General features: G+C 37.4%; 1 protein-coding gene across 1 annotated transcript in view; it reads right to left on the bottom strand.

Annotated features, from left to right (window-relative positions):
• The window catches only part of LOC120524451 (cilia- and flagella-associated protein 47-like), a 644,864-nt gene that overhangs the window by 147,543 nt on the left and 469,681 nt on the right, over window positions 1-27,640 (bottom strand). The window contains exon 60 of the mRNA XM_039746304.1: window positions 10,927-11,083. Within this exon, the coding sequence (XP_039602238.1) occupies window positions 10,927-11,083 (157 nt within the window). The remainder of the gene's footprint in view (window positions 1-10,926; window positions 11,084-27,640) is intronic.

Here is a 27,640-nt window from a genome sequence, read left to right as displayed (position 1 = left end):
CTCATACAACCAGATACACACTTTTAATAAGGTGAATTTTTCATTGATAAAGAGATCCTTCATGAGGTCGCATTATTAAAATGTATTTTTCCATATGCTATTAAATAAGATTCTATTGTCTTCTTTTATTATCTTCAGATCCTCATATTCCTCCCCAAATATCACTTAATTACACGTGTGCCATTTTTTATTATTTTTTGTTTTGGCTCAGTGGTTCTTTAACTCCTTTCTTGGCTCTTAGCCCAGGTCATTTATTTTTGTTCAACTCCTAATTATTACAGTCTCTACAAATGTTCTTTGTCCTTATTTCTCTGAGCACAATCTAGTTCAAGGACATTCTCTCTACTTATGCCATTGCCTTTACTTCAATTGGGTCCATGCAATCAAAGCAAGATACAGCTGTCAGAATTTAACAAATTATAATTAAGTATGACTTCCTATTAATTTCATGTATAATTTTTGGAGAATGCAGTTATGTAAAATGAGTGCTTCATATCACAATAAACACACATATACAAAACCACATGCACATACATACAGTATTCCTTATCAAGGTTTTGTTTGATGCTTAAGATGATGTGGACTACAGGGTCTTGGCTTCAAATCCTAACACAATCACTGCCAGGACAGAGTCTGCATGTACACCAGATGTCTGCATGAGTTTTCTCTCTGGTACTCTGGTTTTACTCCCACATCTTGAAGAAGTAAATGCTATGTTAATCAGTGGCCCCTTTGGCTTTGTGTGTGACAGTTTGAGTTTCTGCACAAGTATGCCTTGTAACTGATGGATGTCCAAGACTGTCTTAGGTCACTGCCTGTTGTGTCCATGAGGTTGCTACATTGGCTCCATATGAAATTTTACGTGAATAAGCAGATTTAAAACACAGAACAAAGATTTTCTTTGAAAACTGTTAATATCGCCTGTCAGTTTTAATCAAATGTACTGATAATAGCATTTTGTTTTGTTAGTAAAATGGGATATTTCCATTTAAAAAATAAGAATGTGCTGATCTCTTTCCATCAAAGAAAGTAAAAAGCATTAGTTTGTAATGTCCACTGATGTGGTTAAGGAGAAACTGAAAATAAGAATCCCATTTAAAGAATTGTAAAATGTGTCACAAAGATGGATAAACACATTGAAAGAAAATAAAAAAATGATAAACCAGGAATGAATGAATAAATAAAATGAAAAGGCTAAACACTTGATAAGAAAGTATGAATCCAGAATTTCTCCTACAGAGAATACTGTAGCAGGCATTTCTGGTAGAAGGCATTTGGCATGACTATAAAGAAAAATAAATGAAAAAGCAAAAGTGACCAAAAGACTTCAACATCACTGAAATATCAGAAACAAGCATTGTTCAAGGTTGTGCACAAAATGTCAATCAGAATGACAAGTTATTTCACTACTTATGTTCAATTTCGACTCTAGAAAAGGTGCGGAGAGATAGAAGCAATAACTGAAAATATGAATCTATTAGGGGCTGCATGGTACATATCTGTTATAAAATATTCTAAAGGAGGAGAGCCGTCAGTTGGGCTTGGTCATCACAATTGTCAGTTTCTTTTTTATAATTATATTTGTATTATATAATGTTATTATTTTTTATGTAAAACATTGAAATTGTCTTTTTAATGAAATGTTATGTACGTGTTATATTCTTTGTAATTTGCTGTTAGTCTGATTTGAACACTTTTCATTGAACCTCTCTAAATTTCATCATACAATACCAATATTTCAAAGATGTTTTTTGTCTAATTTTATAATAATGCTCCCTGTGACTTTTTAATGGATTAACTAACTTAGAAAATTAATGAACTTATTCTTGTTGGACAAGGCCTGCCTGTACATTGGTACTGTGAGTGTTGTGCAGAGTGCAGGCAGAACCTCTGCGTTTTTCCCAGTTGATTCTGGTGTTCATCAAGGGTGTATTCTTGCTCCTACTCTGTTCAATGCTTGCATGGACTGAGTGCTGGGCAGGGTCATGGGGTCCAGCAGCTGTGAGGCATCTGTTGGTGAAGAAAGATTCATTTATCCTGACTTTGCAGACTATGCTGTCATCTTCGTGGAGTCAATGGAGGCTCTGTTCAGGATTCTTGAAAGACTGAGTGAGGAGTCTGAGATTCAGGCCTTTAATGACCTCTTGGGCAATAGCATTGTGTCTGTCAACAGATAGAATGTTGACCTTATTGAGAGGTTTACTTACCTTAGCAGAGACATTCATGTCTCTGGTGACTCTTACTATGAAGTCAGTAAATGGATTGGGAGAGCATGAGGGGACATGTGGTCACTAGAAAGTGGTGTCTGGTGCTCCCGATATCTTTGTAAAAGTACAAAGGTCCAAGTCTTCAGAGTCCTGATGTTTCCTTTTTTGCTATATGGTTGCGAGACATGAATGCTATCCAGTGCCCTGAGGCGAAAACTGGACTCCTTCGGTACTATGTCTCTTCGAAGAATCCTTGGGTACCGCTGGTTTGATTTTGTGTCGAACAAGCGGTTGCTTAAGGAGTCCCGAATGAAGCACATAGCCTGCATTGTGAGGGAGCATTAGTTACGGCACTATGGTCATGTGATACGATTCCCAGAGGGTGATCCAGCTCACAAGATACTCACTGTTGAGGACCAGAGTGGATGGACCAGGCCAAGGGGACAACCATGTAATACCTGGCTGCAGCAGATATACTGCTCAAAAGAATTAAAGGAACACTTTTTAATCAGAGTATAGAATAAAGTCAATGAAACTTATGGGATATTAATCTGGTCAGTTAAGTAGCAGAGGGGGTTGTTAATCAGTTTCAGCTGCTGTGGTGTTAATGAAATTAACAACAGATGCACTAAAGGGGCAACAATGAGATGACCCCCAAAACAGGAATGGTTTAACAGGTGGAGGCCACTGACATTTTTCCCTCTTCATCTTTTCTGACTGTTTCTTCACTAGTTTTGCATTTGGCTACAGTCAGTGTCACTACTGGTAGCATGAGGCGATACCTGGACCCTACAGAGGTTGCACAGGTAGTCCAACTTCTCCAGGATGGCACATCAATACGTGTCATTGCCAGAAGGTTTGCTGTGTCTCCCTGCACAGTCTCAAGGGCATGGAGGAGATTCTAGGAGACAAGCAGTTACTCTAGGAGAGCTGGAGAGGGCCATAGAAGGTCCATAACCCATCAGCAGGACCAGTATCTGCTCCTTTGGGCAAGGAAGAACAGGATGAGCACTGCCAGAGCCCTACAAAATGACCTCCAGCAGGCCACTGGTGTGAATGTCTCTGACCAAACAATCAGAAACAGACTTTATGAGGGTTGCCTGGGGGCCCAAATGTCTACTGCGCCCTGTGCTCACTGCACAGCACCAGGGAGCTCAATTGGCATTTGCCATAGAATACCAGAATTGGCAGGTCCACCACTGGCGTCCTGTGCTTTTCACAGATGAGAGCAGGTTCACCCTGAGTATATGTGAAACACGTGAAAGGGTCAGGAGAAGCCGTGGAGAATATTATGCTGCCTGTAACATCGTTTAGCATGACTGGTTTGGTGGTGGGTCAGTGATGATCTTGGAGGCATATCCATGGAGCGACTCACAGACCTCTACAGGCTAGACAACGACATCTTGACTGCCATTAGGTATCAGGATGAAATCCTTGGACCCATTGTCAGACCCTACGCTGGTGCAGTAGGTCCTGGTTTCCTCCTAATACACGACAATGCCCGGCCTCATGTGGCAAGAGTATGCAGGCAGTACCTGGAGGATGAAGGAATTGAAACAATTGAATGGCCTTCACGATCCCCTGACTTAAACCCAATAGAACATCTGTGGGACATTATGTTTCGGTCCATTAGGCGCCGCCAGGTTGCACCTCAGACTGTACAACAGCTCAGGGATGCCCTCAAACAGATCTGGGAGGAAATGCCACAAGACACCATCCGTCGTCTCATTAGGAGCATGCCCCGACGTTGTCAAGCATGCATACAAGCTCGTGGGGGCCACACAAGATACTGAAAAGCATTTTGAGTAGCAGAAATTACGTTTTTGAAAAAATGGACTAGCCTGCCACATCTTCATTTCACTCTGATTTTAGGGTGTCTACACAATTGAGCCCTCTGTAGGCAGAAAACTTTTATTTCCATTAAAAGACTTGGCATCCTTTTGTTCCTAAGACATTGCCCTATCGTTATTTGTATAGATATCCAACTTCATATTGAGATCTGATGTATCTAAAGTGTTTCTTTAAAGTGTTCCTTTAATTTTTGTGAGCAGTGTAGATGGTCATTTCTCTATGTGGGGGTGGGGGACAGTACCATGTGTCTTCCTGGTTGATTGCCAACCAGGAACTTGAGCTGTTTTGCCATGTGGTGGGTGTGGCAACACACTGTACCATTGCAAGCCCTAACCTGACCTGACCTATGCTTATCTGGCCTATGCTATGTTCAGATTCATGACTTCTTGTATTCCCTGGGCCAAGAAAGGCAGAAAGATGTACTTGTCAAACTTCTACTTTCAAGTGCTAAAATGAAATCAAGTCAAGAATGTTTTAATGTACAATTTTTGAGTGTGAAGCTAACTTATACAGGAAAATGACAGTATTAAACTAGGCATATGGTTGTGATGGCAACACTGTAAAATATCTATTAAACCATAAACAAATTCACAAAGTGATTAAGCAATTTTGGAATAGGTATACCGCATCTGAATTGTGATGCTTTTAATTTTCAAATGTAAATTTCATATAGCTTATTATAGTGTGGGCAGAGAAATATTATCAATTGTTCCTTTTTTAAAATACACATAACCACAGAATAATAAATCAATATTGCCAGCTTCTTTGTATATTTACTTTCAATATGCCATTTATCATTCGTTAGGTCTTTTCATTTTAAGTGTTTGATTACAATAATCTAATTAGTGCAGCAGCTAGCCAGTTTATATTATGAACAGATATCAAATTTGCATAAATCATCATGCCACTAATGTTATATGAGTAAGAGGCTTCAGCAATTACAGTAGTGTAGTTTTGGCAGGGTGGCAGTGGGACTCACATAGTTATTAAACTTTGTATAGATGTTGATTTAAAAAATTCTAATCTCTGTCTCTAGATGTTGGGAAGAGTAGTGCAAGGACAGTCATTAAAAATCTGTTGTCATTTAAAGTGTGCAGAGTAGAACTATTTAGGCAATAAGCTTGAAAAATAACTGATAAAAAATGTAAGCATTTTCTAAAAGTGCCTATAATATGTGTAGTCCTACAAAAAATAATTTTTTTGCTTTAGTGTCTGTATATCAAAATAGGCCATGCTTTTCAGAATTATTCAGAGAGACAGTCTCCAAGTTGCAGGACCCCAACTTCATAACTAGTGTATTAACTACTCCCTTTTGAACACAGTCTTTAGTTAGTTTACAAAACTATTATGTTGTATCATGGCATAGCAAAAATAGCAAGATCTAAGAGTTGATTCTATTTCACAGAATTACTATATTTTATTAATATGTAGAATTGCCCACAATTATATGCAGTCAATTAGATCATGGATTAAAAAAATGCTATCAGAGAGCACAATGGACAAGGAGCTTTAGTAGTTGCAAATTCATGACTGAGCACAGCAATTGTAGATGACTTTGGGTTGATTATTCCCAGACATGAATGCAAGCATAGGGTGGGGCATTTATAACACTTGCAGCAAACACCTAAAAAAAGTTGGATAGAAAGACTGATGGTTGGATCCTATATAAGATGGATTATGTAGATATGTTTTATAACAAACTGTGCAGAGTTTTGCACACTGTTGTATAGCATATGTTCAAAATTATTGTTGTCAGTTTCATATGTGACTTTTCCTTTTCCTTGTTTAGCAATCTCAGCCACTGGACAATCTGTGTAGTGTTTTCAACTAGCCTATTAAGATGACTGCTACATGAGAATAAGCAGTATTTATCTGAATTAGAATGAGGAAAGCATGGTTGTAAAGTGGCACAAAATCTAATGCTTTTGCCACAAGGAACCACAGCCATTATCTTAATTTCTAAACCAACTACTGTATGCAATCTGCACATTACAATGGCTATATGATTTTTCCACTGAATTTCAAAGAAGCACTTGCCAGGAGAAATGGCCATTCCACATTAGCTAGGTTTTATCAAGCATGGGTGTTTGCAGACACCCTTCAACAACTCAAATGAAGAAGCCCGTGTTTAGCAAAGAGATGGTGAAGTGGTAGGATTTCAGGGAAGATGAAAGTTCTTGAATGGTACTTCGATATTAATCTCTCTCTCTTTTTTAAGAATTTCTTTCTTGTGATTGTACATATCATGTATAGAGATAAGGTCAAGTGCATTTTATGTTTACTATTGTTTTTGTTATTTTGAGTTATTATTTTTCATGTCTTTATGCTATTTTTATTGGTTTCATAAAGATTTATTTGTTTGTTTATCTGTGCACAAGCTGAGGTTTGTGGCTACCTTCCTCCTTTGGGGCTTGTTGAGCTATTTTGGGACACTTAATATTATTTTGAGTATAACACTCCTTTAGACCCGTGTAGCCTGAAGCAAGCCATTGGAGTGGGGAGTTAGCAAATCAGAGTGAGACTCTTTTCAGGCAGGCAGAGGAGGCCTTTCCTGGCCAGTTTGGCCTTTTGGAGGTCTCACATCCTTATTACATTCATGGAGGCTCCAATTCATACAAATACTGTACATCTGCATCAAGACAAGGTGTCTATAGGCAGGGAGGACTTGGAGATGTCTACAGCATTTATACAGGAAAGAATTAAGCCAATGCACTAATCATATCATCTTTTTATGTTGTGTCAGTAAAGAGCTGCACTTGCAATTTAACTTTTAAATCCAGTTCTTAATCATTCTTACTGTATGTATTATTATAACCACCAGTTCCAATATCATTAAAGCCATAATGTGGGTCTATCTATCCATCTATTTTTGAACCTGTTTAATTCATTACAGAATAAGTGTATTGATAATGTATACTCGGAATATACATTCCTAGAAAATCACACCTAGTCATAGAGATATTTCTTTTAGTTTCTTCCAAGGGCATCAATGACTACAGTTGAAGCTATACAAGGCATGTACAGAAAGCCGCCTGTTAGAGGAGATACAGTGTACTGTTTTAGAAATAATTGTCTTTGGTAAATCACTAAGGAATTTTTCCTTGCTTAACCTGCATTTTTCCAGCTGAACCAATATAAATATCTTACCACCTAATACTCAGACTGTAAGTTGGGATTCACTTTATGATACAACTATATGTCACTCTAATAAATATATCATTCAATATTTACTGAAGTCTTTTTAATTTTTATTTCAGCAGACCTAACTGCAAACCCATAATGCTTTCAATATCATTTGCAATAGTAAATTACAAAGAGGGAAGTGACTGCCGTCACGTATACCTTCATTATGAGACATTCTGAGAGACTACTGCAAATTAATCTCAACTAAAATTTTCTTTTTTTTTGTAAAGACACAAACTTAATAACTATGAAATGTCAAACTATTTATAAATCTCATTGTCAAAATGTATAAGATTCCTGGTTGTAAGCCTCAGGAGTACATTTTTGTAGGTGATCAATTTTGTTTTAATTTTAAGGCCCCTCTTTCAGTTCTATACAGCATATGCCTACAGTGTTGAGGAGATAAAAACAACAACCTGTCTTTTTGAATCTTACATGTTTCTGTCTGCAATTTTCTTGGCCTTATTTTACTTTGCTATAAAAGGGTTTATATTAACAACATACCATGATATAAAGAGCCCAGATGACCTCAACAAGAGTATTTTAAAAGCTCATCAGCTTATAGACCTAGAGATGATTATTACAGCAAAACAAAATGTTTTACATTTCTTATGTACACTATATGAGGAAAACTTGCATACTCTCCTCCCACTTGAGCAGGTTTTTATAGGCACTCCTGTTTTCCTCCCACAACCCTAAAGAGGTGCAGATTAGGTTAACTAGTGATTCTAGATTTGCCTGAGTGTGAATTTGTGTGTGTTGTGCATGACTGACAACCTCTCCAGGGTTGTTTACTGCCTTGCTCCACTAGTGCCAAGTCCCTGAACTGGACCAAGAAGATATGAAGATGTTATGCTATATAAGTATATGGAGGAGAAGTAGTTTAAAAAATAATCTAAAATTAAAGTTGAAGAATCTCTGAATCCAAAATACTCCTGCAAACAAGAACAAAATTAGCATTGGCATAAAAAAAACATATTTAAAGATCTTTAGTCATCTTTTGGTGGAGTTGAGCACATCTTAACCATTCAACAGAAACCAAACAGCAATTGCATTGGCTCAGCACAACAAAACAATATTAAAAATAATAAATACAAAGTGCTAGAAGACTACAAAAAATAGCATAGTTTGTGATCAAGAGTGCCATTATAAGGACCTAGAAAGAGGGAATGAATGAATAAAAGGTGTAAGAATGTGATTGTAAACTAAATGCCTACGCAGGGGTGGGCAAAGTCAGTCCTGGAGGGCTACAGTGGCTGCAGGTTTTTGTTCCAACCCAGTTGCTTAATTAGGAAGCAATGCTTGCCAATAATTTAATTTCATGCCTTGTTAGTGCTTTAACTCTGCTATGTCAGGTAATTCTCATATCCTAGATTTTTTTCCCTTTCTAAGGATATCATCTAAATGATTTGAAGGCTAAAATGGATATAGTAATTCGCAGTCCTTTTCTCTTCACTTTCCTTCCAAGCATTTAATTAAACCCAATACTGCACGATAAATACACACAGGTGTAAATGGTAACAAGCTATATGGAGGAAAGCTGGTTTCTTTTGCCATTTGCATGTTATTGCTAATAAGGAGCAATTAAAAATTGAGACTACAGCTGTTTAAACTGTATAGCGAGTGAGACAACTAAAGTGAAGCAGAAGTGTTATTTGAGCAATAAGTGCTTCTTATTAAGCAGTTGGGTTGGAACAAAAACCTGTAGCCACTGCGGCCCTCCAGGAATGACTTTGCCCACCCCTGGTCTAGAGGGATAGATGTTATTAAGGTTTCTGTAGACAATTTAACATTTAAAGCAAGTAAAGCATTTTGGTTTGGGAGACCAAATTCAGTGCTGTACAATAAGTGTGGCCAGATTTGCAGACAAGGTCCAATATATGACCAGATACGCAGGGACAGAAATTACATCAAGGCTTACATTTAAGAATGTTAATATATTGCACATAATAAAATCTCCAAGGAAAATGACTGTCTCAGAAAGAGAGCTTAACTAAGAAAATAATTTGGTCAGAATTGTATTTTGAAGGATGATAAAGAATGGTGAACAGGATGGGGGCAAGAATTTGTTAATCTATTTTACAGCCATAGACTCAAAGGACGATGGACATTCAATGGCCATTCTTTTGATCTTCAGTTTGGATGTCATACTGCTGCCTGATCTGAGATGCAAGCCACTATAAAGTAAACTGGACCAGATGGAGTTGCCTCATTCTATCATGAGATTTTTGCTAGTTTTCAGTTAAGCGGAGCATAACAAGAATATACTGTGCAATAAATTCAGACAATGTTACTGTTTTGCCATGATGATCCTGTGTTAAGCATGGCACAATTAGTTTATTGCGTGCAGATCCATATATCAAAACTGCATATAGTGTAGATTTTAGTGCATTAGGCTACACTACCTATAAAATAAAACTCAAAGGGTGTCAATCCCCCTGCCCTAAACTCATATGAACAGTAATACAAAATGAACATTTCATATTGGGTAGCAACGAAAGGAAGCTTGATGTTTTTCAATGGGAAGGACTTAATGATGCAGTTTTCAAAATACAATACTGGGGGCAATTAATGTAACCCTAAATGCCAAGCATAAGGGATCAGCAATTAATACACTGCATCAAATAAAAGTACCACCATTGAGAATAGTCTTTACTTCTTTTCTCATTCACCATAGCTTCCCTTTCCTCCCACTAGAAACGTGATTCCCATCTGTGAGACAGCTCTTTTTTGGTCTGGCAGGGAGAGCTAGGTACTGTATATTGTGGGTCTACTTCTGGTTCAAAGGATGTGGAAAGCACCAGTGTGTGCAAATAAAGTGCTGTCTCCTAAGTTCAGGTCTAGACTCCTTTAACAAACTCTACTGCAATCAAACTGAGGTACATCCAGCCATAAGTACCTGACTTCTCAAAGCAAACACTGTGGATCTTCTATAGCCTGAGACAGTTTCAATAATTAATTAGAAATATTCAAATAACATAGCAGACCATAATATAACATTCTAAAACTCGCTTAATCCAATTTATGGTTGCTGGGGCAGAGTGAATCATCTATTTAAATAGTATAGAACAATATACAAAAAAAGAAGTAAGAACACTTGCCAGGATAAATGCTGTTGTTGCCATGGAATCAGCAAACTAAAAATACTTCTATTTTCAAACACCCTTTCCCTTGAGAAAGGTAGGCTGATAACAATAAAATATTAAGGAAGCTGGGTCTTTACAGAAGAAAATAAACTCTAAAATATAAAATCAATAAACCTGCCTATTGCATTTTCTAAGCTTTAATGACAAGCTGAATTTAATAATAGACAGAGCTGCAGCTCATCATTTTGTGAAACTCACTCCATTTCTGCTTAGTTGCTAATGTCAAAAAGCTTTTTTTCATTTTAACTACAAGCTGGGTTTTTATTAACACTGACAACATTCTACAACAATAAAATATTTGACAGTGAATAGCTTAACTATTCATAGTGTTATTTTTCTGTTTAAAACTTTTTGCATCTTTCAAATTTGAGCCATTAAATTAAAAACAGAAAAAATAAATAACCAGCAATTTGCTGTAAAAGAAGATACTAATGACTCAGCACGTTCCAAAATTTCATGCATGCTCCCCCTCATTCAAAGCCTACGTTATCCAACTGTTAGGTTTAATAGCTCTATAAAATTGTAATGACCCCCATTACCTGTTAGTACCACATCTACTACCACATTGTGATCAGTAGGATTTCTGAAGGGCACAATAACAGAGGCATGTGATCCTATAGATGTGCTGATGCTAAGGGGTTCCATGGTCCCAGGTACTAAACCTATACCCGACAGAAGGAATTTCCATTCTTCCACCTGCAAATGAAACAAACAAACAAACCAGCCTTTTACTTTCATAAAGAATCAGAGATGTAAGACAAGAATTTAAACAAAAAGTATTTCTTTAGGCACAGAATATGCCGCTTTATATTACTGAACCATTCACATCACTTTCATAAATATCAAATGTAGTGGAGGAATTCCACAAAGTCTTGGGGTTTAAGTTTAATATTAATTAGAATATATGGAAAGAGTTAAACAAGATAATATCATCTAATCATGCCTTCTTTTTATTTTATCTGGGAGAATTAACTTTGTTAGAGCAAATCATTTAAATTCCAATATACAGTATGTTACTAAATCATTCTTTTCAAAATAAAATGAAATTGTTAACTTCATTCATACACATCCATGTCATCTATCATATATGCATTCCTTGGAGCAATTATGAAGCTTGTCCTACTAAAGTCAAGTACTTTAAAACAGCAAATGCTGCAGTTATTGTACCAATTTAACATGCAATCAAAAAAATAACAAAAACTCAATAGTGATAATGTTCTGAAATTATATAATTGACTTTTGCCTCAGTAAAAATCTACACACTTAATTTATTGCAAATAATGGAAAAAAAAACTTTTTAATCGGTTGCCTTCTACTAATTTTCTTTTGTTGTATAAAAATAACCATTTTAAACAGACATTATTAAATATAGTTTAAAGCAGATTAATTGTTTTTAGTAACACTCAGTTGTTCTGATTACAGATTTATAATTATTCTGTTACATTAACTAAATATATAAAACTAAGATAATATTGTGCTAAAATGTGATTAAACAGAGTTTTATGTGTCTCCTTTTTAGGAAAAGCAACAAAGCATTTTTTAACCAATGCTTAAACTGCAAATAAAAAATATGCAACAATTGACTGAATGTCAAATCATTAGGGATTCAGTTCATGGCTGTAGGCAAATGAGACATTAAAGAAGTCAGGGAATGAGATTTTGTCATGTGGGGTGAAAACAAATCTTTCGGATGCAGCGCAGTGGTATGATCTTTAGGATGGAGAAAGGATGGTGACATTTATTTGTTGTTTGTGAGTCAGCCGCCAAATACTGATGTAATAAATGAGAACCTAAATGTTGGTAATAGACTTGCTGTTGAGAAAGTAGTGTATGGTAGTTGTGTGATGAGAAAGGTTTTTGGCACTCTGAATTTTAAATAAATAATCAGGAGTCCCAGAGTGTGAAGACTCCAGGTGGGTGCAGGTGCATGTGTGTGTGTGTCTGTTCATTGCTCCAAGGTTGATTGGGGTGCTTGGCTGATTGTGCAAATGTGAGTAGGTCGGTCAAGTGCTTCATTCACCTTTTGGAGCAGGTGGACAGCACTTGCACCCAATTGGTTCTATGAACGCTGCTGGCATGGTAAAATGGGGAAGAAAGGAAAGACACTGAGATGGAGTTTAATGGAAAAGATGACAGAGATGGGAGGATCAAAAGATGCCAGGTTCGGGAGACACCAGCATGTGGTAAAGGGGAGGTAGGCAGCCTGGGTAGAGAGCCCTGAGAGAGTATATCTGATGCTCAAGGGAGATGAAGAGGGTCACCTTAGCTGAGCATCTTGTGGTAGATGGAGTGATCTGATCGGCTCTTGTCTAAGGTCGGGGAGTGTCAATGGGAGTCAGCGGATTGAGGCTCGGTGTAGGAATGACTGAGTGAAGACTATAATAATGGAAAGGGGTTAAGCTAAGACAGAGCTGAAGAAGAACAAACTGGAGTGTAAATGGCGATCCATTAGGCTTAGCAATATGTATGATTTCCACATATGGCAGCATCTTGAAATCTGATGCAGCACCAACAGCACCAAGCAGATGTCTTGACATTACAATAGTGTCAATTTTGAGGGAGATAAGGTTGTTCGGTAGCACAGTCAATGTGAATGGCTTACAGACTCCATGTTCTATTACTAATTATTGTGCTCAGAATGGCTTTTGTTGGTGATACAGAAAAAGAAAAAAAAAACGTAATTTTACTCATGTTTTGACAGATATTGTGTGTAACCTGCAGTACAGGCACAACAGATTTTTCTCTTCACATTAGAATTTACATGGCAAATAGTCTAATGAATTTTAGGTTGGTGCAGACAATATGTTAAATTGAGGACAGCAATTAAACAGGCAGACATCCTGAATTAGACCCCTACATTCAATAATTAAATATGGATGCAAAACAGGTACTTAGTACGTATGAGCCCATGTCTACTCATCAGCTCAAATTCCATTATTTGTAATGACAGAATTTCTTGCTTTACAAAAAATAGGTGGAATTAAAATGCTTCGCTGGTGCTAACATATCTAAAAATGAATTGAAAATGAATAAATTTGCAAACAATGCAGTTTCTAGTTTCATATAGCATGTTGGCTGAAATAACATTTATTTTCAGCAGACAAAATAGAGAGTAGCTTGATACCAATGTGCACAAACACAAAGAATTTAAACATCTCTTGGTCACTAGAAAATTGTATTAAAGAAATTTATTCAATAAATGGTTACTCACCTGGGGTCTAATCAACCTAACATTGTTTGGATTTAAGCATGAAAATATGTGCACGCCAAAAGAATCAAATGTATAAAACCTGACATAAGCAAATTTCCATGCAATTTACCCTTTATAAATTTTAATCATACTGTAAACTAGGGGGCTCCGCCCCCTGCTCGCTTTGCTCACCCACTCCCGGGTTTGGTTAACTGGTGTGAACGCTGGCCCGGACACAGACTGACGGACAACATAGTTTCACCCAACACACTGTTTATTTACACTATATATTTACAATTCTACCGTGCAGCTCACACCCCAGTGCCTCTTGCACCGATCTCCCAAAGTCCAGGGCTCACAGTTCTGTGCCTTTCTTCTGGCCGCCTCCAGTCCTCTCCCCAGCTCTGTCTTGCTACCTCCCGACATCCACCAATGACTGGAGGGAGGTGGCCCCTCTTATAGGAACCCGGATGGGCTCCAGCTGCTTTCCGGCAATTAGTCGGGTGTCCCCTGTCGTCTTCCCCACACCAGGAAGTGCCGGGCTCCCGGGATGATAAGGCACTGGGGCGCCGCCTGGCGGTGGCCAAGGGGCCCTACAGGGCCGGGCTTCCAAGCCCCCTACCCGAGGCCTCCTGCATAACCAGGACGGACGCCCCCTCTCGGTCTGGAGGAGGCACACGCCCTCCTCTGGTCCTCCAAGGCCGGGGACCACACTGGATATACAATTTAAAGAGATTGTTATTTTCATTTCATTCAATTTCATTCATTTTTTATTTCTTCCTATTTGCCAGTAATAAAGCTGTAGTGAATGAGTTATTCCCCATCCCCCCCGGGGCATGCCACATACCAGCCATTTCACGTCTCTGCCTCTCGCATTGTGAAAAGGGGGGCTGAACGCATGCTAAGGAGATGCGGTTGTTCCTCCGAAACCCCCTCTTAAACGGTGATACAATGGGAAACAAATAAATTTTTTTTACCTCCTCTATGCTTGGTCAGCTGGCTTGCTGCTGCTGCTTGTGCTGTTCTGCGTGATCTGCATGTTGCGCTGCGCATCGATCATTTAAAAGCCTGTACAGCAGCTGTCCATTTGTCTCAATTCCTTTTCTCGCAGGACGTTAAAGTGTCTCCGAGAAAATCACGTCTCGACCCAAGATTGTTTTATTATAATACAACTAGACATTAAGCCCATTACAATAACGGGCGCTAGAACAGTATTGCATAAACATTAGTAGGAACAGTCCATATGAAATGGCAAGGGTCCTCGACCTCATTCTGCTTCTTGTCATAATTTGGTTTTTTTCAAAAATATTTTTGCATGAAGCCTAAAGTTTAATAATAATAAAAATAAAATAAAAACTTATATGATAATACAGTAAGTATAATTAATATTGCTTTGTGTAAAACTTTGTAACAATATGTAATACACACTATCTGAAGAAGATATTTAGGAAAAAGTTTTTATTTTTTAACCTCATGAAATTTTTGTATAAAATTTCATTATAGACAACATTCTTTGTAAATACTCTGGCTGAGTTTGGCAACAGTTTGCCTTGTTCAGGACCATCTACAACCTAGACAACAACATCTGAAAAACTTCTAACTCTTGATAATGCCACACATAACTGACTGTGGCTGAATACTGGTTGTGGCAAGTAAATGGCAACTTTTTCTAAGGTTTGCCCTTGAGCTTTATTAATTGCTATGGCAAAGGCTAATGTAACTGGAAATTGTCGCCTTTTTAAGGTAAAGGGTAAATTAGTAGAGGATGGAGCCAAATCAATACGGGAAATAAAGATGATGTCCCTTTCAGCTGAACCTGTTATTACTTGAACAATGATGAGGTTTTTAAACACTCTTTTAGTGTTTATATTCCTAAGGCGCATAATTATCGCTCCCTTTTTAAGGTTCAGTTTATGCCTTGGCATTCCTGTTGGAATTAGCTGATTAAGAAAGTCAATAGGATAGTTCTGCATATCTTGCTCAGTTGATAATTTTTTTTACGCTCATTTTCCTGTTCTTCTATAGATCTATTTGCTCTTCTGAGTCTTTCTCTTGTAGCGTTTTTATGATGCTCATTTTCTTTGTCTTCAATCGATCTATGTGCTTGTATTCTTCTTTGTCTTTCAGCCTTTCTCTTGTTGATGTTTACTTGTTGAGCTGACCGTTCTTCCAGGAGATGTTGCTTAAAAAGTGTTTGAGTGTCTGGGTCTTTTGTCCCACTTGACGTGTCCTTCTTTTTGGGTGGCATGTTATTAGTAGATAGTTAGTTAGTAAAAATACGTGGGGCACTATGTGTGACGTCTCCATAGCAACGGATTTAATGTGCGCAGTTTCCACCTTTATTTGCTTATCATTCGCGGCTGACTGTGCTGCTTATCATGTGCGGCCAATAATTAACGGCAATTATTATGCGCGGCCGAGGATATGCCATTTACTGTGTGCCCAGGTTCCACCTTTATTTGCTTATCGTCCGCAGCCGAGGCTACGCCAATAACTGTGTTGCTTATCATGCGCAGCCGAGGCTACGCCAATAACTGTGTTGCTTATTATGCGCGGCTGAGGATACGCCATTCACTGTGTGCCCAGGTTCCACCATTATTTGTATATGATGCGCGGCAGAGGCTACGCCTTTCACTGTCGTGCAAATGGGCGGGGCACGGTGCAGCCCCGTGCATGCGCACTTCACCAGAAGACACACACACACACAGACACATGGATGCACACAGGGGTTTTATTAAAGGGGATGCTAATACACAGCATTGGTCTCATTTAAAAGGCAAGTAAAATATAGTCTGTACATATTAAAAATTTTTGAGGTGTAATATATTTATCACATCACTGTATGCAAGTCGTCATTCACCTGGTTAGGCTGCACTTCCCTACTTGATCAAGGGAGTCGACACTTCCCAGTTTTTCCAAAAAGTTGTTCATGGGTCAGATACTACTACTATATATACGCATGTCCCCCCATCAAATTTTCTTTATAAAGCACGACATTTGCATGGAAAGTTGCATACACACATTTTGAGCCTTTTTGTGCACTCTAAAGCTTTACTAATAAGGCACATGAACTGAATTTAAAGAGATAATATTTGTAAATTATTAGATCATATATAGGAACTGCAAGCATGATGTTTAAATCCCTAATATAAGGGGATTATTTTAGTTAGAGCATTAGTTGGATTATTTAATGCATTAGCGAAGGTGCTGGTTGTTTTTCTTATTAAATACAATTTTCTTACTGCATTTCCGGGCACTCCGGTTTCCTCCCACAATCCAAAGACATGCAGGTTAGGTGGATTGGCGATTCTACATTGGCCCTAGTGTGTGCTTGGTGTGTGGGTGTGTTTGTGTGTGTCCTGCGGTGGGTTGGCACCCTGCCCAGGATTGGTTCCTGCCTTGTGCCCTGTGTTGGCTGGGATTGGCTCCAGCAGACCCCCGTGACCCTGTATTCGGATTCAGCGGGTTAGAAAATGGATGGATGGATTTTTAAAATTAGATCAAATTATACTGTTCAGGAACTTTTCAAATTGCAATTCCTGTGGCTATTTTAAATTAAAATACAAATAAAAAATCTAAGACAAAATATATGTGTAAGGTCTTATTATGAGCATAAAATAAATTTTAAAAACATTTTAGAGGCATAAAATGTCCTTATGAATTTATAAGGTTTAAACAAATAAAGAAAGTTTTGAAAAAGGTATATCTGTATCAGGGAGTATATCTGACATAAAAAAAAGCTGAGTCAGAGGATTTATGGACAATCAGACAAGAAATTGCCTGCCTAAACAAATGAGTTCCTAGGGAGTATATCAGGATATCAAAGATTAAAAAGCGAAAGGGCAGCTGAACAAAGTTAAATCCATACAATCCATACATCACAGCATCAACAGCAAAGTCAAGATCAGTGAATCTTTCTTCACCAACAGATGCCCCACAGCTGTTGGACCCCATGACCCTGCCCAACACCCAGTCCATGCAAGCACTGAACAGAATAGGAGCAAGAACACATCTTGGTGTTAATTGTTCTTAAACATTTCAGATCATTATTTGATCAGGTCTTGTCCTTGCAGATACATGATCAATACAGAATTACAGTTGCAAGGCATCCTTCAAGACTTACTGACATTCTGAAAGCCTCAGACCCCCCAAACTATGTGACTAATACTGATGCAGACAGAAACACAATTGCACAGTTACTAGACTATCTTAATTGTAATTATGAAACAATACACCAAGACTCCCTACACAACTCTTGCTCTGATTACTGCTCTAAATAATTGCATAAAATAATGACAACACTTAATTATTGTTTTGAAAAAATAGGTAACGTGACAAGAGAAAAGTTAGAAATTAGACAATTCAACCTCCTGCATGATCTTATGAATTTTAACAATAAGGTGGATGGCCTAAAATTGCTTAAAAAAGACAAGAAAAGATTTTTTAAAAACGGAAACAACAAGAAATATAACCCACCAGAATGAACCTACATACCATAATATTCTCAAACCTGGTTGTGGCTTACACTGGCAGAACTGAGCATAAGACAGGAACCAGTCTTGAAGAGGGTTCCAGTTACAAGGCCGACTCACTCACATCCCCACTCTCAAACAACAACCAAGGGCCTGGAATCACCAGTTGTCACTGTAGATGTGGGAAGACAACTGATGTAGCTGGAGTGAAAACCCAAACATAACTAGGAACAACATACATGTTCATCTTAGACTGACTAGAATGACTGGATCAAAAATTTAAACTCTAGATGCAAGTTGGGTGAGGCACTAATATTACCTTCTGTGCTGCTATGCTGCCTAAATTGAGAATAATAAAAAATGGCTATTTATATGTTTGTGTTTTCCTGTATTTAATTTGTTAAATTCTAATGAATGTTCAAAATTTGGGACCAATATACAAGCAGTAGTGAACTCTGTCAATTACTAATTATTTTTCAGTTTGAATGTTCAGAATTATCAATCAACATTTGCATTTACTGCAGAAATAAATGATTTTTTTTTTACATTTTTTTTTTATTTTTATTAATTTTATTACAATCCATACAAAGCAATCAAGTTTTACAAAAAAAAATTAGTTAAGAACAGATCGATCCCCACCCTGAGAGAGAGCAAGCCAAAGCGTAAAATTTAAGGCTTGTAAACATACCTAAATTAATAATTCTCTGTGCTTTATGAACTTATTTTAAAATATTACTGATTAGATCCTGCCATGTTTTGAAAAAGTCTGTACAGATCCTCTAACTGAGTATTTGATTTTTCCAATTTCAAATAATATAACACATCAGTTTCCCACTGACTTAAAGAGGAGAGTTTGGGTTCTTCCAGTTTATCAGAATAAGTCTGCGTGCCAAAGTGTAGTGAATACAATCACAATTTGTTTGTCTTTCTCCACTTTAAACCCATCTGGAAGAACCCCAAACACAGCTGTTAATGGGTTGGGAGGGATTATGAGTCCAAGGCTGTCTGAAGGTAATTAAAATTTTTGTCCAGAATAATGTTAATTTGGTGCAGGCCCAGAACATGTGACCTGTTGAGGCTGGGACTTGGTTGCAACGTTCGCAGGTTGGATCATGCCCTGGAAACATTTTGAGAGTTTTAGTCGAGACAGATGTGCTCGATATATAATTTTGAGTTGTATAATTGTATGCTTTGTGCATATGGAGCTCGAGTGAATTCTCTGCATTGCTACTTTCCACTCCTTTTCTGATATATTAATTGAGAGATCTTTTCCCAGTGTCCTCTTGGATCTTTGAAAGGGAGGGATTGTAAAATGATTTTATATATTGTAGAGATGGAGTCTAAGTCCTTGAGATTGAGCAATATTTTTCCAGCATGGATGAGGGTGCAAGATGAGGAAAATCTGGAAGGTTCTGTTTAACAAAGTTCCTGATTTGAAGATAGTGAAAGAAATGTGTAGCTGGAATGTTAAATTTGGAATGTAATTGTTCATAGGATGCAAAGGCGTTGTCTATATAAAGATCTCTAAGCAAGTTAATTCCAAATTTTTCCAGATATTAAAACTGCATATGTTTGTGAAGGTTGAAAGAGGTGGTTCTCTTGCAGAGGTGCCACAGATAGAAGCTTCTCCGTCTTAAAATGCTTTCTACATTGGTTCCAGATTCTAAGTGAGTGGAGCACAATTGGGTTATTAGTGTATTGCCGATAGCGTGTGTTTATTGGAGCACAGAGCAAGGAATACAAAGAAGTACTGCAGGATTTTACTTCTATTGCGGTCCAAGCCTGTGTATGTTCTTCTATTTGTGTCCAGGTTCTTATCGCCTGTATATTTGCTGCCCAGTAATAAAACTGGAAGTTAGGTAGAGCCATGCCGCCTTCTGCCTTTTGTCTTTGTAGGGTCGCTCTTTTGATGCGTGGATGTTTTGAATTCCAAATAAATGAGGTTATTGTTGAATCTAATTGCTTAAAGAATGATTTATTAATGTATATTGGGATGTTTTGAAATAAAAAAAGGAGCTTAGGAAGAATATTCATCTTAACAGTGTTAATTCTTCCAGCTAGTGTGAGATGAAGGGTTGACCATCTATGCAAGTCTTGTTTAATTTTTTCCATGCAGGCGCGAAATTTTGTTGATAAAGAGCTTTATGTTTACTTGTGATGTTTACCCAGGTATTTAAACTGTTCTGCAATGATAAAAGGTAGGGTGTCTAATCTAATATTATATGCTTGAGAATTCACTGGAAAGAGTACACTTTTATTCAGATTAATTCTGAGACCAGAGATCTTTTGAAATTCTGTGAGTGCTGCTAAGACTGCAGGCACAGAATTTTCTGGGTCCGATATATACAGTACCATGTCATCTGCATATAATGAGATTTTCTGTTCCAGTCCTTCTCTGCTAATCCCCTTTATCTGATCAGTATTTCGACAATGTATTGCCAGTGGTTCAATGGCAATGCAAACAGCAGCGGTGACAAGGGCATCCTTGTCTAGTGCGTTCTAGTTTAAAGTAGTCTGAGCAAATGTTATTGATGCAAACTGAAGCTTCTGGGTTAGTATACAGTAATTTAATCCATGCACAAATGTTGGGCCAAACCCAAACTTCTCCAATGTAGTAAAAGGTATTTCCATTCAATCATGTGAATGCTTTTCTGCATCCAATGATAATAATATTTCTGGGGTGTTTGATTTAGTTGGTGAGTATATTACATTAAACAGGCGTCGAAGATTTGAAGATAAGTGCGGCCCCTAATAAATCCAGTTTGGTCTTGTGATATTACGAGGGAGCACTTTCTCCATCCTTCTAGCTATGATTTTAGAGAGTATTTTAACGTCGTTATTCAGAAGTGAAATTGGTCTGTATGATGCACATTGTAATAAGTCCTTATTTTGTTTTGGAAAGACAGTGATTAGTGCTTGGCGAAAGGTTTGTGGAAGAGATTGGTTATCTCTGGCTTCTGTAAATGTTGCTAATAGGAGGGAGCTAGCTGAGCGGAGAATTTCTTGTAAAACTCTGCAGGGTAGCCATCAGGGCCTACTGCTTTTCCACCTTGGAGTGACTTTATAGCATCTAGTAATTCTGATAATGCCAGAGGTTTATCAAGTTCCTCCACACTAAAAGCGTCTATTTGTGGTATCTGTAATGTATCCAGAAATGCATTAGATTGTGTATTGTCTTCTTTAAACTCAGTAGTATATAGGGATTTATAGTAGTCTCTGAAAGTGTGCATTATATTTTTGTGTTCGATGATTTTATCTCCGTTGTGTTAGTGATTACGAGATTGCGTTGCACTTCTTGCTTGTGAATTTGTTGAGCTAAAAGCTTATTAGCTTTCTCTCCATGTTCATAATAATGATGTCTGGATTTGTAAATTAGTTGTTCAGTTTCTTTAGTTGTCAAGAGGTTTAATTCTGAATGTAGAGCCTGCCTCCTCCTATGTAGAGTCTCGCTTGGTAGTCTGGCATGTTCTTCATCTATTTTAGTAATTTCGCTTTTTATCTCTGCTACTTTCTTGGCTCGGATTTATTTCTGTGGGAAAGATATGAGATAATCTGTCCTCTTAAGAAGGCCTTAAGAGTTTCCCAGAGTATTCCTGCAGAGATCTCAGGGGATGTATTTGTCTCTAGAAAGAATTTGATTTGTTTGGATATAAATTCAGTACAATTCTCGTCAGCTAATAGAAGCGGGTTGAGGCCATCTGGGGTGAGTGTATGGGGCTTAGTAATTTCAGCTCCAAGATCATAGGTGCATGGTCAGAAATAACAATAGCATCGTATTTGCAAGATTTAATCTTAGGCAAGAAGTTATTGTCTATAAAGAAGTAATCAATCCTTGAGTAGCAATGATGTACTGGTGAGTAGAAAGAATATATTCTTGAATTTGGGTTTAAAACCTCCAGGGATCTGATAAGTTGTGATCAGTTATAAACTTTGTAATTATCTTTGCGGTGTTAGATGCGTTCCCCTGTGGAGGAAGTCCTATCTAAAAGTGGATTTAGAACACAATTAAAGTCCCCAGCCATTATAACTTTATGAGTGTTCAGATTGGGAATGGATGCAAATAAATTTTGTATAAATTCCTTATCATCAACATTAGGTGCATAAACATTTATCAAAATCATTTTACAGTTAGATAAGTCTCCCATGACCATTACATATCTCCCTTCAGGATCCAATACTACATCTGATGCTACAAATGGTACTGTTCTATGTATGAGAATTCCCACACCTCTAGTTTTCTTTGTAAAACTAGAATGGAACATTTGGCCAGTCCAGTCTTTTGCAGCGGAACTGATCCTTGCTTAGTAAGTGGGTTTCCTGTAAAAATACTATTTTAGCATTTAGACCTGTTAGGTGAGAGTACTTTCTTTCTCTTTAATTCGTGATTCAGGCCTTTAACATTCCAGCTTACGAAGTTAACTGTCCCATCATGGAGACACTGATTCTGAGTTTTTAAAGTCATTTTATAGTCTTAACTGGAAGTGAGACATCTTAGGTCTTAATTTCCTATTTCCCCTAGAGTTGTTGCCATGCAGCTTATTATTACGTTGGTAGTTATAATTATAAAGATTGAGAGGATAGATTAGGTATAGATCAAGCCTGCTCTCTTTCTCTCCCCCCTTAACCCCCCACCCTCCCTTTTTGCCTCCCCAAGTGAGGCTAAAACCCACTTCACACAGTCCCAGTCCTCTGACATACCCAGAGACAGAGCACGTCCAAAGCAAAACAAGCCCCAATGCAGTGGCGCTTTAGGGTTAAAAGATAGAGATATCTCTAAAAAAAAAAGAATTTTGCACTTAATATATATATATATAGTCATCAGCAATTTTATTGCATTAAGATGATACACCCAGATAATAAACCCGGGGGATGGTGTTAAAATGTGTCCAGAATAAGCATAACAAGTCTTAATGCAGTAATGCAGTAATAGCAATAACAATAAACCAAGGATATGATATTGAACAGTCTCGTTTAGGGTAGAGATGAAATAATTAGAGAAAAAAAAAGGAGAAAAAAGAATAATTAAGCACAATAAAACATAAACAGATAGCGAATAGATCAGACAATGGATTATTAATCCTTGCTTTATCATTAGATAGATAGATAGATAGATAGATAGATAGATAGATAGATAGATAGATAGATAGATAGATAGATAGATAGATAGATAGATACTTTATTAATCCCAAGGGGATATTCACATTGACCGCCATGACTCACTATTATGTATCAGAATAGTCCCAGGATCAGCTTTCTTAATTTCTTTTCTGCTTCTTCCTTGCTAGCGAAGACATAGAATTGACCCTGCCATTCCACTTGCAGTTTTGCCGGATACAAAAGGCGGTATTTGACGCTGGCTTGCCGTAGCCGCTGTTTAATGTTGTAGAAGGATGCGCGTTTAGTAGTTGTTGCTTAAGAGAAGTCAGGGAAGATACGAATGTGGTTATTTTCATATATAATATCTTCCTTGTTTAAGAGGAGTGCCATCACATCTAGCTTAAATGATAATCGTTCAAAACGAACTGTAAAAGATCTTGGTCGGGGTCTAACGGTGTTTGATCTGCGTGCTTGCGATAAGCCGCTGCTATCTCAGATTCTGCTTTAAAGTCATCCCCGATTAGTTTAGAAAAAAGTTCAGCTGCGAATTTCACAGGGTTTGAACTTTCTCGATTCTCAGGCAGACCTTCAATTCTGACATTATACCTTCTACTCCCATCTTCCAAAGCAGCCAGTCTGTCTCCGAGTTTTTCTCCAAGTTTTTTGCATTCGGAGCTGACATTTACTGCTTTTTCCTCAGCACTGGCAGCTACTTTTTCGGCCATATCAATCCGATTCGTGAATGTCTCCTTGAGATCCTCCAATTGATCAGTAAGCGTGCTCAGTTTAACCGAGTTTTCCTGAATGCGCTCTTCAATTTTACCCAGCACTTGTCGAAGCTCAAGTTGCACCTCTTGACGCAGCCTTTCATTTGCCTGTTGGAATTCCTGTTGCAGCCTTTCATTTGTCTGTTGGAATTCCTGTCGCAGCCATTCATTTGCCAGTTTGAACTCCTGTCTCACGTACTGTCTAATTTTTTCGCTTGCCTTTGCCCTTGCTTTCTCATTAGCCTTCTCGCTTTTCTTTATATCTTGCATGAGCTTAGCGAGCAACACCTTCAGTTCAGACAGTTCAATTGTGCTTTCTTGTACAGTAGATGAAGCAGCAGACTTTGCTGTAGCCGGTGTCCCCGCTGCTCCCGGCTCGCGTAATTGCGTAATTGAAGCCGCGGACTTCAAGGCCCTTTCCAGTTTCAGGTGATCTTCTCCGATCGGCGAGCTATCCAAATCTCCACTCACGATCGCACCTTCTCTCCCCTTTTCGCTCTCAGCCGACGACGATGTAGCGGACCGTGGTCCCGAGGAGTCTGTACTTTCGTCCATCTGATCCAGGTCTGTCTCTGAAAGGCAGTATCTTGAACTGGGGCTTGCTGATCGTAGCTTGGGTGTAGCTTTAGTTTTCGATTCTTTCGAACCCCCCTTCTTGTTGGCCATGTTTATATGTGCTTACATATACTGTAGCAGTCTCTCTCGGGTTGAATAAATACAGGATATCTCAGGATAATAAGCAAATAATATGAAAAATAACAACGCTGCTAGCGGAGCTCCACTTCAGACGTCCATCTCTCGCATCGGACGAGACCAAAAATGACCCAAAATTTTGAATAAAACCATTATACATTTTCCACTGTTTGCAGAAAAATATTTCTGTACAAGTGTGATATATAGGAGAAAACATAACCTTTACATCATTGAACATATTCATGGCACAATCTTATCTCTACAGTATATAAAAGTTTTACTTTCATGTGATGTGAAAGAATAATATACTGTCAGTGTTAAATTTGGAATACATTGTGTCAAAGTAACAAATATTTGTGAAGAAATATTTACTTTTAAAACTATATACTACATGTAATTGAATTTAAATAAAACGTGCCTCTGTCTTATGGATGTATACCTGGTCTATTAAGTTACCCAAATGTTTTTAATCAAAGTCTGTTTATTAGAAAAACTAACAATGATAAATGCAGGAAACATAAAACTGAAAGTGAATTATAGATGTATAGCTTTGTACAGATAAGAAAAACTATACATGAATTCTGAAACATAAAGAGTGAGAATGTTTATAAAAAAGAAAATAAATCGTAAACAAGCTTTTATAGGCATAAAATGTACAACCACAAATATATTTGTTGGTTTTAATGAGGGAAAAGAACATTCTGTGCACTTTCCGTCTCCTCTAGGATACATATTATTCTTTATATATGTAAAAGCAAAAATATTGCACAGCATATTCTGTATTCTTATAGGTGGCCTGTTTTTTATTTTTTGCAGAGAAAGCATTTATTAATGTAATTTTCTCCATCGTTGTGGTATAGTTTGCTTCTTTCCTCTATGACCTATCTTAGTTAAAGTAATTTTATTTGATTTTCACTTTGTAAACTTAATTTATATGAGCGATGTACTAAGATAAATATTTATTTTAGTTAGTTATAGGCAACAAATTTTCACATTAATAGGAAGTACATTTTTTGAAAAGCACTCAAAGAATTTTAAGAGTGTAAATGTAATCATACATTTAGTTTTATATAAAATTTCAAACAAAATGTTCAGAAAATAATGTTGTGTGGGTCATTAGCACTCTATTGTATAACCACATATATAAAGGTGGGTCCCTATAGATGAGCAGATGCTTTAAATCTAAGTTATGACATAATAAACAACTAATTAACATGTACTAAAAAATGTTCCTAAGAAACAAAAATGCAGTCTGAAAAAAAACAATAAATATGCACATATGGCTGTATGCATTTTATTTAAATAAGCATTCCTTGAGAATGTGGTAGAATTATGATGTCATGATTCGGGAGTCCAAAAAGCACAGGTAACAAAAACCCTTTCAATAATTGCCCACTAGAGGGCAGAAAAACACAGCTACAACAAAAAGGGCCTTGCAAAATTTTTATAAAAATAAAAAGGTTTATTTTAACAGTCTGTGCAAGCACAAATGCTCCAAAGAGCCCAAAGGAATTGCCTGAAAGGCAAGGTAATTCAGCAAGCAGTCCCAAACCAGAATACAAAAACCATAGTCAAAAAACAGAGCAGAGGTTCAAAATATCTGGAAGGCACAAAAAGCAAAGGAAAATGCAAAAGCATAAAAAACATAAGAAACATTCCATTCCCTAGGGCAGTCATAATAAACCGCCATGAACTATGGAAGGACTGCCCATAAAAAGGGTGGAGGGCTGTTCTTAGCGATGATTGGCAGGTGGCCCTACCCCTTGGGGAACCACCCACAAAGATGATGGGACATAAACTAGGCCTTTCTTACAAAACAATAAACACAAAGGAAAATATAGACGATAAGTAAGAGAAACATAAATACTGTACAAATAAATGATACACAATTAGACAAAACAGACCAGAAACATTACATATGACATCCTACTACAATTTTAAAGCCTTTATTTTAATGTTTCACAAAAAAAAAAAAAAAATGGTTATATTTAGATCGGTAAACAAAAACAATGGCTGTTACTGTAAGGAAGAATAATAAAAAGAAAATCATATTTCAAACTTCCAGGATGACTTAGTTTTTACTTTTTTATACTTTATATCTAGTAAGCTGTACAGAACACATTTTGCCTTTACAAATATGTACTTGTTTTTGTTGTATAGTTAACTCTTGTGAATACAAAGCAACATGTGTTTCTCCCCACTCAGATACAGTACTGTATATCGAAGAGTACAAAGTCTCAAAATAACGTTCATTTAAAGCTTACAACATTATAGTAAGTGAGATATGAGCAAATTGAAAACATAAAGTTAGCAAGTGAGGGAGGCACAATTTTGAAGTTACACTTCTATGGTTTAGCATCTCAAAAGTAGCCTGCTAATCATCTCTTTTTATCTCTTGTCACCATTTTTTGAACTTTTCTCCCACAGGCGTGTCTTCACATAAAACTCTGCATCTAACTCTAGGTTGAGTGACACCTACATCCAAAAGTTTTCTTGAACCTCTATGCACAATCAATTTAATGGTCATTGACAGGATCTCTTTGATCACAGTGACACCTCCTTGTGCCTTTGTACCTCATACACTCTGTAGCCCACGAAGGGAAAAGTCTACATGGCAGCATCTATGATTCTCACTATTCTGAAACGACAACATAGTCTTAAATATTCCGACATGAGGCAGAACAAAAAGTTCTGATGAGATTTTACTCTGTAGTTTGAAAATATAATCCAATATTGTATCTAAGTAAATATACTTTGATATTGCAAGTTTGACGTTTACAACACCCTAAAATTAATATTTACTTAATTTGTTAAGTGCACTGTGGCTCTGAAGCTAGAGATCTGCACTGGCAATCGGAAGGATGCTGATTCAAATCCTGTAAACTCACCAGAAGTGCCTCTACTCTGTTGGGCCCTTGAGCCAGGCCCTTAACATGCAATTGCTTCGTCCTGGGTATAACGTTAATCTGCATCCATCCCTGCAAGCAGGTCCTCCAATTTACAGGTAAAACGTAGGGGTTGGTGGCAGGATTGG

This window comes from Polypterus senegalus, chromosome 2 (genome assembly GCF_016835505.1).
Source record: "Polypterus senegalus isolate Bchr_013 chromosome 2, ASM1683550v1, whole genome shotgun sequence".
In the NCBI taxonomy this organism is placed as follows: Eukaryota; Metazoa; Chordata; class Cladistia; order Polypteriformes; family Polypteridae; genus Polypterus; species Polypterus senegalus.
The sequence above is the reverse complement of the archived record's forward strand: the minus strand, read 5'-3'. Positions and strand labels throughout refer to the sequence as shown.